Source organism: Trichophyton verrucosum, assembly GCF_000151505.1.
Source record: "Trichophyton verrucosum HKI 0517 chromosome Unknown contig00241_1.f1.exp, whole genome shotgun sequence".
Classification (NCBI taxonomy): Eukaryota; Fungi; Ascomycota; class Eurotiomycetes; order Onygenales; family Arthrodermataceae; genus Trichophyton; species Trichophyton verrucosum.
Genome location: NW_003315491.1, coordinates 20,317 through 39,692, shown reverse-complemented (window position 1 = coordinate 39,692; position 19,376 = coordinate 20,317). Strand labels below are relative to the sequence as shown.

The window sequence follows — 19,376 nt, the reverse complement described above, 5'->3', positions numbered from 1 at the left end:
GCGCCCTCCCTGCCGGCTCGAGCGTCTCTTTTGTCTCTCTTCCCCATCTTTCGGCTATCCAAGCCTGCGTTTCGCTTTCCTGCCGTCTGTCGCTGGCGGTCGCTGAGCCGAGGCTTCTCGTGGCTTAGTAAGATATTAGTAAATTGTATTATGTAATAAATTATATATGTTATTAGTCATTCCTTACTCAGCGGTTGTCCGGGTTATGAGTTGTCAGCGCTAAACCGAAAGAGGAAAACCGTTGTTGTCGCTTTTTCTACAAAAGTCGAAAGTCGAAAAGACGAAGCTGAAGTCGCAGTTTGATACATCTCGAACGCATCCTTGGATGGCTGGGCTGACCTGACCTGGTCGCTGGGTATTTGTTGACGGCGTCTGGCCACCTTGTACCACTTTGGCTTGTTTTTTTTTTCTCCTTCTGACAGACACATACATATTCCTTTCTCTCCCGACTGACATTCCTGCCACCTTCAGACCTCTGCGGCCTCAGCTGCCACACCCACTGATATTATACCTCCGCGATTACTGGGGATAGCCGGATATAGACACTGGATAGATACTGGCCGGAGGAGGTGAATGGTCCTCTAAGTCGGAGCGAGGGATCTTGAAAGATCTCCTCCGCCGTCGCCGACAAAACAGCGTCCTGCTATACCTACCTGCCTACCTACCCCAAGAACCTTTAGCCTATCCGTCGCTTCTGCTGCTCTCTTGAGCCCGCCATGTCGAACTCAGGCCTGGGCCCGCCGGGGACAGGCACATATGCCTCCAATGTGCTCAACGTCGGCGATGGGACATGGGACTCGCAGCGCAACACTTTCCTCTTGCCCAACCTCATGGGCCTCAACTTTGAGGCCATGCGGTACAATGGTACCCCTTCTCCTATCCTTCCATTCACTTACGCCTGGCTAACATCCTCTAGGGATGGGAAATAGGTTCAAGAATTTGCCCGGGTACCATTCGATTATACGGGCCCACGGTGCCCTTGCCGCAATCACTTTCCTCGGCCTCGTACCCATCTCCATCCTGCTCGCCCGCTTCTACTCGAGGAGTCCGTACTGGGCTATAAGGCTACACATATGGATGCAGATCCTCACGCTGTTTCTCACCACTGTCGTGTTTACGCTGGGATGGTTCGCAGTCGGGCCCAAGAGGAGTCTGACCAATCCTCACCATGGAATTGGACTTGCTATATACGTCATGGTCATTGCACAGACTTTCTGGGGGTGGTTTATCCACGGCCGTGTCAAGGGGAAGCGCAGGCTGCACCTTTCTCTGGAGCTGATGGTATGTTTGACCAATCGTTCGGCTATCAATCGTTTATCCCCGAGGCCAATCCGCTAACCGCTATGACTTCTACTTACTCCTGTAGCAGATCCATCACTGGCTTGGGCGCGCTCTAGCCTTACTCGGCATTGCTCAGATCCCGCTAGGCTTAACTCTATATGGCTCTCCACTTTCTCTATTTATCCTCTTCGCATTGGCTGCTTTTGCTTTGCTTGTCACCTACATCATCCTCTCTTACCTCCATGAGCGCCGTGTTAGTGCTGGATATGATCCCCGAGGCCACTATCACGGCCCCGAAGTCATTGATGACGGCGAACGCAGCCATGGAAACTTTGGCCGTTTGGCAGCTGCTGGGGCTGCAGGTGCTGGACTAGCTATGCTAGGTAACCAGCTGCGTGGTGGCCGCGGAAGGAGTAGAAGTCGCAGTAGAAGCAGAAGTAGAAGCAGAAGCCGGAGCAGAAGCCGCAGTCATTCCCCTGACACGGCAGTTACCCCCTACATCAATGAAAAGGAGTCGCATCATGGGGGCTGGGGGAAGAAGCTGCTGGGCGTAGGTGCTCTGGCTGGCTTGATGGGCCTGGGAAAGAAAGCATTCAACAAGCGCCGCGAGGATGATTACTCCGAGTCGGGCTACCATCCTGCACATACCGTCACAGATAGCTACGATGACTCTATCAGCCGTGTGGAGGAAGGTCGGCCGCCACAACCGCCGCCTCATCGACACCAGGGCCAATACCATGGTGCTCCCAGTGAAGATCAAACCACCTCATACACAGATACTGATTACTATACCCACACCGAAGATTCCAGGCCTGGTGGTGGCGGCGGTGGTGGACATCCCGTGCGCAACGCCCTCCTTGGAGCAGGCGCCTTTGCTGCCGTGAAGAGCTTCTTCGGCCGGAAATCAAAGGAAGACCGCCGAGTCGAACAGATACGGCAAGAAGACCTTGAGCATGAACGAATTGCCCGGGCAAACAGCAAACGCAAGCACCAGGGGGAGAGACGTTATGACAGACCCCATTCCCCATCCAGTGAGCTGGCGGCCTCTGACGCTGCTCCAGGACCATCAGGCACCGCTGGACGACCACCTCCGCCAGCCGCCTCTTCAGTAACTGATAGACCACCCAGTCCCGGACGCAAACACCGCAGTCATCACAGATACCCATCCACGCTCGGTGTAGGCACTGCCGTGGCAGGCGCTGCTGAAACAGCCGGATCAGGCCACAGGAGACGAAGCGGAAATCGTGGTGAAGATGCATACGACTCTCCTCAAGTTGCCATAACGGTCAAACCTGAGGGACGCCATGTTACATTACGACAGCTTACAAAGGAAGAAAAAAGAGCAGAGCGTGAAGCTCGTCGTCGTGAGCACCGGCGTCAGGGCCGAGAGGGCTCTTTCTCGGAGGATGAGCACTGGCGTCGTGTCGAAGAACGTGAGCGCCAACAGGCGCAGGAAGAGCTACACCCGCCATCGCAGTCTCATGCACCCTCACATTCACCAATTCCAGCACCAGCTCACTCACACGTACCTTCACATTCACAAGTGCCGGAATCTCAACTCAACCCTCCACACTCCCCAATGCCTCAATCCTCGGCTCATCCCCCCGGATCCGTAGCCGCTCCATCATCAATCCCCGCTCCTCCACCTCCACTACCAATAAGCCATGCCGGCCTCCATTCCCCAGGCACAGTAAGCACCGACCTAAGCGGTAGTTACGCCAGCAGAAGCGGCCGAAGGCGTGCTGAACGACGCATCGCCAGGTCCCAACGCCAGCATAGCGTCGATTGGACATAATCGGCCCAGCCAACCGACTAAGCTAGAAATTAAAAGGGAAAAAAATCAAAATAAAAAAATAAAAAAATAAAAATATGAGTGAGAAAATGATACCCCCAAATTAATGTCAAAGGATATAATGATGTCTTCTTCTTGTATCCATGTACATGGCTTTCCCCCTCCTGGATTAATAAATTCTGTGTGTCTTTTTATCAGGCTGATATTCACGATTTATTACGTCCTGCTTCCCTTTTTGCCCCGTTTTTGCCCGGTTCCTTAATTTTTCCTCCTGTTTTCTGCTCATGTCCATTGTTTTGACTTTTATTGCACGATGAATTTATGGTATATATTTATGTTTTCCCTTTGTTTTGGTAGGTAGCGTGCGTGGTGGCCGGCTCTTTGATTTATTCCTTGCCTGTTTTCTTCCCATGGATGCTAAACATATGCATAGCCAGCCAGCCATATTCTCACCTGGGACGGAATGAATTAGGAAAACCTGATTATTCGCTGATGCTGATTCTGATTTTACGCGGAATAGATATGTATTATTTACGTTACTTCTTGAAATGAAACATATTGTATATCAAAATAGCAACTACCATCAGCATGAATAAAAAGTGTCGTACATGTATACAAAAATTCTTTGGGGTTTAGAGAAAACAGCTACTGTTTATTATTCTACAGGTTCAACAGTGAGAGAAACGGGTTTTCGTCAGTCGGGATGAAACGGAATATATACATCCTACAACTCTATCATTTCAAAGAAGCTTGGAGACTCTCGAGGACCTGACGCAGGTGAAAGAATAATGTTAGCACATATCCATTGACTAACAGAGTAGAATAAAAAAAACAACGGGGTCACGGATTGTAACGCACCTCTACCTGGATCTTGGCCTCAGCGATTTCCTTCTCGCTTCCAGTACCGGAGGCGAGTCTCTGGGCCTCAGCCAGCTGGGACTTGACGGCCTATTGTCAGGTTATTAGCTGGTTGTCCCATTGTATGTATTTACCCCCGTATTTTCATGTCATATATATTCCCGGGGCATGGGGGGACAAGGGCGGGCGAAACTCACATCAACGCTGAAAGCATCAAGAGAGAAACCCTCAACGGCGTTGATGTTGAGGTTGGAATCTGGCTGCATAACGGCGAATCCACCAGCAACTAGAACAGAAGAATATCACATCAGTACATGCAAAATATACCCAATATAAAAAAACTTGATATCGATGCCAAGACTCCGGCTGGCTTGATATTGAGTTGCAGAAATTGAGCAAGAGTCGGATGGAAAGGATATAGCATACGGAAGAACTTCTTAGTCTGACCACCCTCCTCGATGATCTCGATGAGGCCGGGTTTCAATTGTTCGATGCTGGGAACGTGGCTGGAGAGGATACCCATGTCACCGGACTCGGCGGCAATGTTGACCTGGACGCTAAAAAGGTGGAAATATTCGATTAGCTTATGCTGTTTTTTCGTAGTTTCATCACGGGTATAGGTTGGAGATGGGGAATTGGGTCTTTGGAGGGTGGATTGTTGGATGGGTTTGAGGTTATAAAACGTACACGTCGGCGGACTTGTAGATGGTCTATTCCGAGCCAATTCGTCAGTTTATCACACCCCGATTCATTTCAAAAGCATATTACGCTGACACAGCGCATCGATGGGCACGAATGAGGGGATCCGAAGATTCTTTTAACGCACCTCCTTGGGCAAGACAAGAGACAGTTTTAGCTTGTCCGCAACAGCCGTGGCGTAGGTTCTCTGGGACAGAGGAGCGCGGAGAGCGGTGGCTCCGGCCCTGAAGGCTGGTCTGGCAAAGCGGAGAGAGAACATGGCTGCAATTGGCCTTGAGATGGGCTTCGAGTGGGATGTTGGAGGTCGTCCTGGCGTTGAGATGTTGCGATGCTTGAAGTCGCTGAACTTTCGGGACGTCTCGGGCCTAAGCCGCTTTGGGATGCGGATTTAATCACGTGATATACAATTGGTGCTACTTTAGCCGCTGCTCAACCGATACACTGGCGTGGATAGAGGTAGAAAGCGCTTTTGTTCTGGATGATTTTGTATCTAGAGCACGTATAGATTCAATTAGTTCCTCACCCGCTGTCAATTTATTTTATTGTTCCCTCTCTGCTCCTAATATTGAGTGTAAATGAGATTCTGATAGAGCAAAGTTGTGAAACTGTGGCCTAATCCGGACTAGCGCCTCCAGCGCCAACGTAAGCGAGCCCATCCACACAAACAACTTGAAGGTCTCAGGTTTCTCAAAAAAGTTCATCTCGACAACGACGACCTTCTTACATCAACCGTTAAAGTTGCCGCCAGACCGTCAAGATGGCCAGTACGTTTTGCCCTCCCGCCAAAGTTGCGATTCTTCGCGAAATCTGCTCCCTAAAACTGGCGCTTTCCGAAGCACCTGTAGCGAAGTTCAACCGCTAACAACTTATCTCAAAACGAACAGAATCCAAGAACTCGTCGCAACACAACCAGAACAAGAAGGCCCATAGGAACGGGTACGTCGATATTTGACCCCCTATTCCCAAGCGAGTTGAACCTGTCCGGGCGGCGATATAATTGAAGAACTGTTGCTCTACATATGGCGCTTATCGGCGAATATTTGGACATGTCAAAAATTGGGCTCAGAGCGGGACGTAACTGACAAGATAATTTTTGGATAAAACAGTATTAAGAAGCCAAAGACTCACCGTTACCCATCCCTCAAGGGCACAGACCCCAAGTTCCGAAGAAACCACAGACATGCTCTTCACGGAACAATGAAGGCATTGGTACGGATACACACCAATTTTGTCAGAGGAATTTCAGGCTAATATATTCTACAGAAGGAGGTTAAGGAGGGCAAGCGGGACTCTGCATAAACGGGACATGCATCATATTGGCCTTTTATTTAACAGCAAAAGAAAACGGGAATTGTTTTTTTGACATCCACCGTGCTATCTATTCGTCATGTGTCTTATGTCGAGATAGAGCTCATTTCTACCTCCCTTTACAAGGATAATCGGAAGGAAATGTAATGAAAAAGAAACGTTCAAATTTCAACCCTCGTCTTTTGCACTTCACAATCGCTTGCAGATTTCCCGGTCGATATGCGTGGTTACTTGGGGTTATCGATCCCAGTTGCAACTCAAAATCAAAATCTAGCGGGAAGGTAGGTTGCATTCTGTATTCTTACCTGATTGGTTACCTTGACCAGGCATATGTGTGTACAGCAGCGGAGTCAATTATCTGTCCGATTGCTGAAGGATTTATTCTTACGTGCCAAGATTGAACCGCCATCTAATTACCAAACACCCTGTCTACCTTCCCCATGGTGCAGAGGTGCATGGAACGATGGCTACATGTTATTCCTCTAAGGACACTACATTGTTATAAGAGTCCATCCCAGCCAATTTGATTATCTGAACCTAAATCTCAAGTATGAATCATCAATCAAATGCAAATTAAGATTTCCAACCCAAACGCCGTTGCTAGATTATATATTATTGTGAATAACTTCAATTTCGTCCCATCTTCATTACAATTAGTAAATCGAAAGCCTGCTTCAGGATATCAAAAGTGCGTCCAATGCAATGGTGGAACACGGCCAGGTGATTGAGCGCCAGCCCCAATCAACCAAACATATCTTCTGCACGTCTTCTCCTCCCCCCTCGTCCTTCGAGGGTATCTGAAAATAGCTCTTTCCCTTCGTTGCCAGTATACTTCGAGGGGAAAAGTTCTCTGACGTTAGCTGCCCCTTTTATAGATATCCCACCAGAGGCAGCCCCTCGAATAGAAACTCCATTATCTTCCGATGATAGGCCACGGATGTTCAAGTTCTGAGACCGGTCCTTTATTGAATCTGGAAACAACTCCACATTACGCTTGTTGGAACGTTTAGCGTCATCATTAGCACCATCCACCAATGGAACAGTCATCCGCTGGGCAAAGAGATCAGTTGTTTCGTCAGCAGCGTCAAAAGCATCGGATCGACGATGCACTGTGTTGGCTGGTGGAGATACAGTATTCATCAGTAGCTCCTGTTTTAGGTAGCTTGAAGCAGTCTTGTTGGGAAACAATTCCCTCCCTCTTGCGGCTTCATCGCCTGCGTTGTTGCCAGAATGATAAAGCTCTTTTCCAGCATTAGAACGGGACCTATCCCTACTGTCACGGCCAGAAAGAGAGGGTCTATCACGGAAACGCCTATTAGACGATGAGCCACCAGCAAGTCGAAGATCCGGTCCGTCTCCATTTGCCCTAGAAGGTGAGGCACTTCGGTCCCTAAGTCGCCCTTCCAGCGATTCCATACGATCGTCGAAAAGGTCACGGTTATTCCTTCTTGCTCGGCTCCTGGTATATGAGCCAGCACTAGATATATCACCACTGGAAGCACGTCGCCCACGGTCCGCGTCATCATCATACATACTAACATCGAAATTATCGTCTCTGGCCTGACCTCTGCGTCGACGGTGCTCTTTATCATCAAATCGTTTTCTCCGATAATCACCATCATTATCACCTCTGGGTCCCCGATGTCTTCTGCCAGAAAATTCATTCCGCATGCGTTCTCGAGGATCATGCTCTGGGTGCATCAAGTAGAAGCGGCTAGCCTCGTATGCGCGATGTTTCTTTCGATCCGACTTCACGGCCAGCCGGACCTGTAGAACTGAATCGGGGTGAGAAGACAGTGCCTTCGCCGTCCGAAGGCGAAGTGAGGGCGAGTTAGTAACTGCATCTTCGACATTCTCCTGAGTAAATGATGATAGGGCTTTGGATGCCACCTCTGCCGAGCTGTATATAATGTTTGCCGAGGTATCATCTATCCACTCAATTCGCTCAGGCTCTTCTAAGGTGAAATGCTCGGCAGCAAACCGTTTAATATCATCCGTAGTCAGTTCATCAACACCCCGAATATGGACTTTCTCGAGCTGAGGTTCGTCATTGGGGTTGGCTACTCCAGCCTCGGTTTGCCCCGCGATCGCAGACGCTACTGTCAGAGTAGAAACGGGCTCCTGTATGATATAGTATTAGTACTGCTTTAGTCTTGAAATACACCCCGCAGATGTCACTAACTAGCTCAATCGGATCAGGCTCAGGTAACTGTCCAAGGTCCAGGTCCATATCTATGTCCATCCCAGTGTCCATTGTCCCGTTCGCCGCAGCGGCTGGAGCTTCCACCGCCGTCCTGCCTTCCATAACTAGAGCCACAGGATTGAGCTTCAAGTAACTTACTACTCGAAATTTGAGTGAGGAAAAACAGATATTCGTAAGGAGCACGGAGATGACGGGGGGAATGGAGTTGTAACTAGCACGTCGGCGTGGTTATCACCAGAGATGAGTATCCTTTTTGCTGCAGAAGGCTGGCTGCTTTCCTCTCTCGTCTCTCACGGAAGCTCCAAGCTTTGCTTTTGCGCTTTTGCTTTGCTGAGGGAGTTTGCCGCCTACCGCAAAGGGTTTAGCGCAGAGGATGTCACCTGCTTAGTCACCGATCTCACCTCCCGCGCTTTGTGAAGGAAGATGTGGAGAGGAAAGTGAGCTGTAGATGGCGTTGCCTTGACTCGATTGATAGTCACTTTGCTGCCTTGAGATGTATCACTTTCGGCCCAAGAAATGATTGTGCGATCTAGCATAGTTATAGTTCTTCTCACTTAGCTTTTACTGAACGGATCTGTACCACTTCTTCGCCCTCAGTTTCAGTGAGCTGGATCCTCGTCTCAAGCAACCAGATTCTCTGCCCGGGTGTCTCATCCCCACCAAAGAATGGCTGGCCAACAAATAGCTAGGCTTTATCAGGGGCCTAGCTCTTACGTAGCCCGTAAATAACCCAGAAAGTGCCCCTTTCCAAGCTATTTTCTATTTTCTCGTGGAGTCATTCTGCTTTAGACGAGTATCCATTGCGAATAGAGATGTTCTCCTAGGTCCTTATAACTCGAAGAACAGATTGAAGCCGTGAGCCGTAAACTATAGACGAGTCGGATATACCCAAAGGCCTCTTCAGGTATTTCCAAAAGAAACCACCATGAAGGTCTATTAGTGAACTCGGGGGAGGGGGTGGGGTAGCATAGGTAAACTCCTAATCTATGACAGAGATGATTTTTAATGTTCATCGACAAGAACATTACTTGGCCGGAGGTGTCATCGTATAAAAGCCTGAATCCATTGTGGCCATGTTCATTCTGGCGTAGATGAAGGAGCGGCTGCCCTAGGAACCTTTGGACTAACTATTACGGCGGCGATCCTCCCCCGACCCAACAGCACCACTGCGCGGAGTTAATGAATGGGTATATTGAGTCTCTGTAAGGGTAGCGATGGTAGCCCCCAAGCTACACAGGCTCGTTCATGTTCATTGTCAAAGGCCGTTTCGTAACGCACCAGACAACCATCAGCCATCAGGCTGGGCTGAGAGAGAACTGATCTTGTCGAAGGACCATTTTTTATAGCTGCAGCAAAATATCTCTCCTGCCCGTAGAGAAAATCCAGAGTTGGTTTATCAATCATCAGGTCAAGCGTAAGACAGTCGCCTCTAGCATAGCCAGGCGCCCTTTAAATTCGCTGTAAGATATGATGCACTTACAGCACATCACATTAAAATGTACGGACCCATGTCACAAAGGCCCTCCACGATGGATGGGACAGGAGTCGCTGTGTTTTCCTTGATATAATGCATGACAGCAATCTCCGCTTCAGTCTTCTAGAACCTTGGAGAACATGCTACAGACAGGAAGGATAAACCCATCGTCAAGCTCCATACTATAGCAAAAAATTGAATGCACCGACACCTGCTATAAGAGCGCGATCTTTCGGCCGGGGTGTCAGGTATTTTGGCTGCCATAACCACGATCAGGACATCGGGAGTTATAGCCCTTTTAAAGGTATTCAACATTGGGTCGCTTTGTTCCCAGGCCAGATCATCATTAAGCATCTCCATGGCATTTTGGTATAGTTAACATAGAGAGACAGATGTGTCAACGCAGACAAAAGAAACGACGATATGCGACTATCCGCGATATCGCCTGACGTGTCGTCTAGAGGGAGTTTTAAGATGAGCCGGGGCGAGATGCCGAAAGGAGAAACAAGCCAAGACCGCGACGAAGGACCTAATATCGACGTCCATCAACCTCGACGTCGAGCTTGCAACTGTTGGATATCATCAGTCCCTGGGACTAACTTGAGGGATGCGGCATACTATCTGCTTATTCTTCCTGCACCCGATAACTACTCGCGAAATTTCTAAAAGCTATCCTAGTAGTTAACTAGTTGATTAACGATCAACTGATGCAGCATTAACTAACTAGTCAACTAGTTCATATTACGATGCCTGTTGTCGTCCTCGCGAAAAGCACACCATGATACCCCAGTTGTGCTTCTCGGATACGAGCAGCCGATGACGATTCTATGGCATCTTCTGGTTCTTTGCACTGAGGTACCTAGGCTTTGTTCGGCTTTTATTCCAGCCTGCACCATATGAGGGGAAGTTAATTTGGTTGGGCGTTGAGCCGCTTCTGCAGAAAGACACCCATATATGGTATATATGGTATACGGCATGCAAGAGAGTCCTTCTTAACTGTCTCCAAGCCGCGGAGCGAGTCTAGATTCTAAACGAGACTGTGCTATTCCAAGCCTGGGGTACTAGGCTGCAAAATCATGCGGTTGGAATGCAGTCTCATGAAACATTTAGACGGCCTAAGCACTGATGCCAATGACCGGCAATGTTTATCCGTGCGGACTCGACATATACTTACGACCAAACCTCATGAGAGACGCCAGCTTCTTTAAAGATGTATAGAATTGTTACACTGTGTCGCAGATCTCTCGGTTTCGAGTATTCTAACCCCGAGAGGCCGGCAAACCCTGCTCTCCCTATTGGACCGCTACATCAGGAGCTAGAGGATGAGGAATCAACTCGCGTGTCAGACGTGGAATATGCAGAAATTCTCACATACATATCCTTGGTCACGAGCGAGGTGCAAGGGCCAGTATTTGGTATTACCTCCAACCGTTGAGTCCAAATCCGCAGCAATAATGCAACCAGTTCACGAGACGATGACACCGCAGATCTTTCTACTATGACCGCATACTCAAGCGATAGGCTCCTCAAGGCTATGGATTTACTTATACTGAGGGCTCCTACTATCCCACATCCATAGTATAAAGCCTCAAGACTTTGCCTCTCTATGGCTGGGTTGCTTCATCTTTTTAATATAGTCAAAATATCGCGACAAGACACCCGGATTATATAACTCTTAACTATGGTACCCATGAAGCAATTATGCCTACCCTTTCGGGTGCCCTTGGGAAGAATAACTTTGAGAGCTAAGCTCTCCACCTTACCCACTGCCGGTTGCTACTCAGTCATTCCAAAAAAGCCAGTTTCACTGCCGCTGCAGAGAGTATCAACCTACACCTCGAAGAGCTCAAGAGTCTCCGAAGCAAACCATACTCCGCTTGCAATTCTGGTAGGGATCGCCACTACCATCGCAGTCGGTTCAGTTGTTGTTTCTAGGAATAGGAAAGAAAAATCAAGGGAGATATTTACCATAAAATCCAACACCGGTGTCGATCTCTTCGCGGAGACATCGGCTGATTACTCCAAACTTCCTAAAGAGACAGCAGTTTTCACCGCTGCACCGCACGTCCCACCACCAATTACGAGGGATTACCCGGTACTCCTCCAGGTGCCGTTAACCACAAGCACGAAAACGACTCAACTATCCAATCAGTACAAGTATGAGCAATGGACCTTCAACGGCACTGTGCCTGGCCCATTTATACGGGCTCGAGTGGGCGATGTAGTGGAACTAACACTGACCAACCACGATGTGACGGGCAACCCGCATAACATCGATTGTCATGCATTCACGGGCCCAGGAGGAGGTGCAGCACTTACAACCGCTGAGGAGAAGGAGAGCAAGACGGGGCTGTTTAAATTGTTGCATCCAGGCCTCTATGTGTATCATTATGCTGCAGCGCCAGTCCCGGTTCACATTGCCAACGGTATGTATGGGCTGATATATGTACAACCAGAAGACGGAGACCTGCCCCCAGTCGACCGCGAGTACTATGTGATGCAGAGTGAGTTCTACCACGAACCCCCCGAAGTGTTGGAGAACGGCAGACGCTCCTCGACCGTGGAATTCTCGTACCCTAATGCACTTGAGGAGAACCCAAGCCTTGTGGTTTTCAATGGCAGCGAGTCTGCGTTGACTCGAGACCAGCCCTTAAAAGCGAAGAGCGGAGAGACGGTGCGCATATTCTTCGGGAATGCGGGCCCAAACCTGACCAGCGCCTTTCATGTCATCGGCACTACATTCTCGAAGCTATACCGCGACGGTGACGTGGTCAGTCCACCTGCTAACTGGGTTCCCACTACCAGTGTTCCTCCAGGCGGCTCTACCATAGTGGACCTGAAGCTGGTTGTCCCCGGAACATACACCCTGGTGGATCATGCAATCTTCCGTTTGGACAAAGGCGCTGTTGGCTATCTGAACGTTTCGGGGAAGCAACGGCCGGATGTTTACCAGAGTACTCTGCCGCCTGCTCCTTGTGTTGGATGCAAGCTACACCCTTGACTCTTTTCCATCAAGTCCGTGTGTGCATGTACCTTTGTCGACTATAGTTCTATGCAGTTACTAATATGAGGACTCGCCTTTTCTATCTACTACATAACTACATATAGGCGGCTTCCTTGTATTTATCCTCCGAGTAACTTGCCGTATTGTTATCGACTAGTTAGTTACCGGAAAGGACCCTTGGAACAAAGGTAACTAATAGATATCTTAGGTGTTGAAGGCTCCCCTGTAACTATACAGCCATATTAACATCTCGCATTGCCTTTGCTTTCTCATGCGAGTGACTGTGTTCCCCTGGTGCGTCTTCCTGGCCACATCCATGTGGGCTTCCTGATTAACTAGTTAACTAGTTAACTGCGTGGATGTCTTTATTTCATCCTTCCGGAAGAAACCGCAGCATCACTCATTCTGACTCTTCTCCCCGTCATCGCCAGAGCCTCAAGGTATCTAGTCATCGTTCTTTTTTCTTCAGCTGTGGCTTCGAGTGACTCACCGGTTGCAGAGGCTGAAGAGTCTCCTGCATCGTCTCTGTCGTTGTGATGGCGTCCGTATTGCATGCGCTTCAGCTGAACTCCCCCATCCCGCCCGGCCACGGACTGGCTGAATCACATCAATGTACGACAGCTCTTGTCCCGTGTTTGACCCCCAGCGGAGAACTAATCGGGACATCCCGCCGGTCGACCAGCTCGTAAGCCAGTGAGCCGACGAGCTTCACTAACTAACTAACTAATTAACTAGTCAGCTTGCTGGTTTGCTGGTTTGCGTTTCGCCTGGAGCTTCATCCTTGCCAATGCTTGTTTGTATCACAAAACATCAGAACGCTGCTATCTAGATGGACGCCGTGCTCTTAAAGACAGTTGACTAGCTGCGTGTCTTGTCGATCATGCTGGCTTCGACTTTCTCCTGCTCTTGCGCGCTTCCTCGTCCAGCCTAACCAGTTGCCTCCTTTCGCCGTGTCGTCATCGACTGCTAGTCTAGCTACTTAACCACCACGCTTCTCGCTGGTACATAGCTAGCTGAGCTTCCCTTCTCGCCATCGCAACGACCGTTAAGCATTTTTCTACCTTTATCTCATGATCAAGGCAGCTTGACTTGGGTCCCCGTAGCTGCTCACGATGTCGCCGAACATCGATCCCGTCGGTGTGGGCATCGGAATTGCTGCAGCAGTACTGATACTTCTAGCTACTTTGCCAGCGTTCAACAGCATCGTCCAGAAGCTGTGCCATGGATCATACACGAGCCTGGAGTCACTGCCGGAAGACCAGGATGGAGAAGCCACGGAAGAATCGATATCATCCTACTCGACTACTATCCAGATGGCCGTTATCTACACGGCGTCTCTGGTCGGCTTAGTCGCGTCGACAGTTAAAGCTATCATGTCAACGACACAGGGCTCAATCCGCTATAGCGAAGTTGAGAGCTGGTTTCAATTTGGAACCTTTGTATGCATCTTTCTTGTCCTTTTATGATCTGTTGCCCAATTTTTATATTTACCGATTTTTTCCACGTCTTACTGACACGCTCCATAGGTATTGCTTCTACCACATGTGATGGCACTTTCCTTCAAGCAGGAATACGCGAGCCAGTTTCGAATAGCTAGCTATGCATCTCTTGCTTCAGTGGTTCAATTCATCATGTCAGGTTTCCTAGATGTACGGCTTCTGACACCGGCTCATTATGACAACCTGACCAGCTTCCAAGTGGCCATTTGGATCATTCCGTTGGTGGCCACTGCTTGTCTGCTCTTTGCCTGTCTCTGTCTGCCGAGGCGCCCGGATGTGTTTATCAAAGACCAGGTGGTTGATCGCCAATACACCGTGTCTGCACTCTCACGGTTCACCTTTGCCTGGCCGGGCCATCTGGTAAAGTACATCATTAAGAACCCCAGCATCGACGTCCATGAACTGCCTCGGATGGACCACTATACACGTTCGGAGAACCTGTTGACCAAATTTTCGGAACGTTCTCCGGCTCAGGCACTCTGGCGGCAGATCTTTGGCTTGCACTATATCACCTTCGCCAAACACTGGATTCTGACGGCCACTGAGGCACTACTTGACTTTGTGCCAAAAGTTTCCATGTACTTCATTCTCCATTCTCTCGAGCGGAAGCAGGAGGGTGAGAACATAGGAATTGACAACTGGATTTGGACCTTGATACTGGCCGTTGGATTGATCTTGTCATGTTGGACAGGTACCTGGATGCGCTGGGTTGGCGACTCTCAACTTGCTCTGCGCATTGAAGCCCAGCTTTGTGCAGCAGTATTTGCGAAAGCAATGCTCAAAAAGGATACCAGAGGCGCGGAAAGCTCAACGGCAGATGAAGACGAGGATGAAGAGGAAGTTGACAAAGAAGACTCAGAGCAAAAGGGTACTCAACAGTGGATCATCAACCTCATGGGCATCGACGCGTAGGTCTACAATTTTTTCTTGTGAATTTGCTATGTGGGAGAAGGCCTGCTAACAAGGGCGGTAGTGAGGAGGTCGGTCTGTCAGCTGCTTTTATGAGCACGATTATACTCTCTACGTGCACATTCATCCTCTCTCTGGTAGTTCTTTTCAAGCTTATCAAGTAAGTAGCATATGCATAAATCTCTGATCCCCAGGCTGACAATTTTTAGATGGAAGAGTTTACTGGCCGCATTGCTCATCTTTACGATCCTGGCTCCATTAAATGCCTGGCTATCGAAGGCTTATTCTAGAACACAGGTACACATTCAATGGGGTTACAATACCAGAACAAGTGGAAGCAGTGAAACTGATATAATAAATAGGACCGGCTCATGTCAGCGCGTGATATCAAAACAGGGGTGATTTCAGAGGCTCTCCATGGCCTTCGTCAAATAAAATTTGTAGCCTTAGAAAAAGAATGGCAAAGCAGAATTATGAGCGTGCGATTGAATGAAATGAATGAAGTATGGAGATCGTGCTTGTACGGTAAGTACTAGGGACCCAGCACCCCCTCAACTCTTAGGATAAATGTTAATTCTTCCCCCTAATAGATGTGGGCATGATTTTCTGCTGGGGTACTGTTCCAACGATGATGACTACAGTCGCTTTGGCCGTGTATGCTATCTTTGAAGGAAAACTTACCGCCTCCGTTGCATTTGCCTCTCTGGAAGTCTTCTTTGAGCTTGAGGACTCGCTATCGATGATACCCATAGTTATTACTGGGGTAATCGAAGGCATGGTGAGTTTGAGCCGTCTTGAAAGCTACCTTAGTTCTCCAAACAAGGAGGAATACCGCAAAGATTCGTCCTCAATCACCTACCAAAATGCATCCATCGCCTGGCCTTCAGACACCTGTAACCTGGAAGACCGATTCGTCCTTGAAAATATCAACTTAACATTCCCTAATAAGGAACTCAGCTTAGTTTGCGGTCCTACCGGATCAGGCAAAAGCTTGCTTTTGGGTTCTATATTTGGAGAGGCTGATCTGGTGTGTGGCGCTATCAGCGTTCCCATGCCCCCTTTTACGGTCTACCATACACCGGATAACGACATAACGCCGGACAATTGGATTATTCCATCCTCGGTAGCCTTTGTCGCGCAGTCACCGTGGATTGAGAACGGAACATTGAGAGACAATATCATATTTGGATGCCCCTTCAGTGCTGAGAGGTACAAAAAGATCCTTGACGTGTGCGCTTTGACTGATGACCTCCATATTCTGATTGATGGTGACATGACTGAAATTGGGCCCCGTGGTATCAACTTGAGTGGTGGTCAGCGGTGGCGCGTGTCTCTTGCCAGAGCATTATACTCAAGGGCCGGAATACTCGTTCTTGTGAGTCTTATCTTTGCTTCACGGTACCGTTACACATGGTTAACTAACCCTGACTCAAGGATGATATCTTCAGTGCAGTCGACGTCCACGTCGGCCGGCACATCTTTGAGAAAGCACTTACCGGAGAGCTCGGTCAAGGCAGGACACGGATCCTAGCGACACATCATGTTGCCCTATGCATGCCTAAGACAAGTTATATGGTTGTGCTTGAAGACGGTGCTATGATAAAAGCTGGCCACCCTGACGAGACAGACGACGCAAACACGCTTACAAAAGTTCGGAGCACTGCATCAGCTGTCACCAAATCAGAAGCTCCTGCGCCACTTAGCTTCCGCAGGAGAAGCAGCTCCTTCCGAGATAACATGGGCAGCCATTCAACCATGGCCTGGGCATCAAGAAAAGATTCCAATCGGGAGAAACCAACAACCACCTTTGTACAGGCGGAAGAACGTGAAATAGGTCAAGTCAAATGGGGAGTTTACAAGGAATATCTAAAGAGCAGCGGAGGCGCAGTCTTTTGGGTAGCTGTTGCCATATGCTTATGCAGTGCTCAAGCACTGGGCCTAGGCAGGGTAGGTTCCATATTCCAAGGATCAATCCAAAGCTATTACTGATATATTTATTTTTCTATAGTCCTGGTGGTTGAAAATCTGGACGGGGTCCTCAAAACCGAAAGAAAAAGCCCAAATCCTCCTAAACCAAACGGTGATGTCAATGAACAAGCCAGCAGATGATGCGCTTTGGTTCTACCTGGGGATCTATTTTGCGTTGGCCATGAGCCGGACGTTAATCAAGTCATTCAGTCATCTTTTCATATGGACAGGGACCATCCGAGCATCAAAAGACCTCTTTGAAAAGATGACTTCGCGAGTTCTCCGAGCACCGTTGAGATGGGTCGATACTGTGCCTGTCGGCAGAGTTATCAATAGGTTCACCCTTGACTTCGCGACGTTTGACTCAAAGCTCGGAGACGACCTTGCCTACCTATTTCTCGATATCTTGGATCTGTGCTCCATTCTTGTTGCTGCGTGAGTTCAGCCTCTGATCTATATTCACTATAATCCTTCTAACCGATGTCTTGATAGCATTCTCGTCTCCTCATACATCTTAATGCTTACAATTGTCCTGTCTGGAGTATGCGCACACTTTGCAATTCGATACATGATAACGGCACGAGAGCTTCGACGCATCAAATCCCAGGCTAGGTCACCTATTATTGAGCAATTTGGTACGTCATTACAAGGCATTGGCACGATTAGGGCGTTTGACAAAGCAGAGACCTACATGGATAAGATGTATCGAAATATCGATGACCATACATCTGCTCATTACTATATCATTCTCTTCAATGAGTGGATGGCGTTCAGGACCGGGATGGCCGATGCACTATTCGGTGCATGTCTAACATTCATTCTCATGTCGACGAAGGGTATTGAACCTTCGCTTGTTGGATTTGCTCTCAACTTCATGCTTGACGGAGCCCAACTAATTGGATCGGCAATTGACAAGTATACCGAGACACAGCTGGACATGAACTCGACTGAACGTATAATTGAATATTCACAGGTTGTTACTGAAGACCATACTGGAGAAGAAGTGCCAGCAGGATGGCCAAGCAAAGGCCGAATAGAGGTTGATAATATCACAGCATCCTACTCGCCAGAGCTGCCACCGGTTCTCAACGGACTTACGTTCAGTGTCGAGCCAAACCATCGTGTCGGAATTGTTGGGCGCACGGTTCTGGCAAGTCAACTTTAACACTCGCACTGTTCAGGCTTCTGGGGCTTCGAAGTGGCACGATTCACATCGATGGCATAGACATTTCCACCATAAAACTACACGATCTGAGAAGCCGGCTGTCAATTATACCCCAGGATCCGGTCTTGTTCTCGGGCACGATACGCTCAAATCTGGACCCTTTCAACGAGTATACCGATGAGCAGCTGCAGACAGCCCTAAAGCGGGTGCATTTCCAGATATTCAGCGGAGAGACAGATGAGGAGAGCGGTGACGAAGAAGGTGAAGAAGACCGAAGCAGGACGCCGAGTCTCGACTATGCCATTAGCGAGGGTGGGCTGAGTCTTTCACAGGGACAGCGACAGCTGCTCTGCCTGGCTAGGGCAATTGTCGCGCGCCCAAAGGTCATGGTTCTCGACGAAGCGACGTCTGCCGTCGACATGAAGACGGACGCCCTGATCCAGCGTAGCATACGCGAGGAGTTCCAAGACTCGACGCTGCTGGTTGTCGCCCATCGTCTGACCACGGTGGCCGACTTTGACCGTATCCTGGTCATGAAGGAGGGCGAAGCCGTGGAATACGACTCGCCAGGGGCTTTGATGAAGGCTCATGGGGTGTTTTGGCGTATGGTCCAGGGGAGTGGAGAACGAAAAGAGCTGGAATCGCTTCTCGAGGACAAGTAAGAGGACGGTCCGTCTCCCGTCCCATCAGGCCATGCCATCGCTCCCTCTCCCACTCCCTTCCCTCTCATCTCGCTCGTTCGTGGGGGGGCGAACGGAGGACTTGCCTCCCCCATCCTGGTCCTGGATTTGTGAGGATTATGTTACCATTTGTAATAGAATAGTGGATAAGAAGCAGCGCGTCGATGAGTCGTGGATATTTCTCTCCTGACCAGCCACGGCGCATAGTATAAAACCTTCTTCGGTCCCTAGCTGCAAAAAAAAACATGTACTTGGATATAAGATGAATGCAATAAAATATAGGACACCACCGAGGAGAGCCAAAGAGCCTACTGACTTGCCTGTTCGAGCATAGGCTAGGACACGCTCCCTTGCTCGGAGCGTTCTTCCGACATGCCCTGCTGGCAGCGTCTGCCCCTTAGCAGGGCATGCTATATGTCTGAATAAACAGGCATATCCCAGCTGCAGAGGTTCGAAAGAACCTAACTAGCCCCATCTCGGGCCGCCGGGAAGGAAAATCCTCCAGCAAGGGGCCCAGTAGCGATATCGAACCTCAG

General features: G+C 49.1%; 5 protein-coding genes across 5 annotated transcripts; 3 read left to right on the top strand and 2 right to left on the bottom strand.

Moving 5' to 3' along the window:
- Positions 1 to 1,077: 1,077 nt before the first annotated feature.
- On the top strand, positions 1,078 to 3,076 carry TRV_02806 (uncharacterized protein; the record flags this gene model as incomplete). Its single annotated transcript, XM_003023013.1, has 2 exons — positions 1,078 to 1,281; positions 1,367 to 3,076. 2 exons carry the CDS (start codon positions 1,078 to 1,080, stop codon positions 3,074 to 3,076), a joined length of 1,914 nt encoding a protein of 637 aa, XP_003023059.1.
- Positions 3,077 to 3,913: 837 nt separating this feature from the next.
- Positions 3,914 to 4,889, bottom strand: TRV_02805 (uncharacterized protein; the record flags this gene model as incomplete). The annotated part of the gene is made up of 5 exons (XM_003023012.1): positions 3,914 to 4,021; positions 4,129 to 4,217; positions 4,259 to 4,488; positions 4,619 to 4,641; positions 4,758 to 4,889. The coding sequence occupies 5 exons, from the start codon at positions 4,887 to 4,889 to the stop codon at positions 3,914 to 3,916; spliced, it is 582 nt and encodes a 193-aa protein (XP_003023058.1).
- Positions 4,890 to 6,679: 1,790 nt separating this feature from the next.
- Positions 6,680 to 8,192, bottom strand: TRV_02804 (uncharacterized protein; the record flags this gene model as incomplete). The annotated part of the gene is made up of 2 exons (XM_003023011.1): positions 6,680 to 8,059; positions 8,121 to 8,192. 2 exons carry the CDS (start codon positions 8,190 to 8,192, stop codon positions 6,680 to 6,682), a joined length of 1,452 nt encoding a protein of 483 aa, XP_003023057.1.
- A 3,113-nt stretch (positions 8,193 to 11,305) lies between these two features.
- TRV_02803 (uncharacterized protein) lies at positions 11,306 to 12,616 on the top strand (the record flags this gene model as incomplete). Its single annotated transcript, XM_003023010.1, has 1 exon — positions 11,306 to 12,616. The coding sequence occupies one exon, from the start codon at positions 11,306 to 11,308 to the stop codon at positions 12,614 to 12,616; it is 1,311 nt and encodes a 436-aa protein (XP_003023056.1).
- A 1,115-nt stretch (positions 12,617 to 13,731) lies between these two features.
- On the top strand, positions 13,732 to 18,822 carry TRV_02802 (uncharacterized protein; the record flags this gene model as incomplete). The annotated part of the gene is made up of 10 exons (XM_003023009.1): positions 13,732 to 14,058; positions 14,146 to 15,026; positions 15,092 to 15,187; positions 15,237 to 15,324; positions 15,390 to 15,552; positions 15,618 to 16,402; positions 16,462 to 16,974; positions 17,036 to 17,430; positions 17,488 to 18,145; positions 18,277 to 18,822. 10 exons carry the CDS (start codon positions 13,732 to 13,734, stop codon positions 18,820 to 18,822), a joined length of 4,452 nt encoding a protein of 1,483 aa, XP_003023055.1.
- Between the last annotated feature and the right edge of the window lie 554 nt (positions 18,823 to 19,376).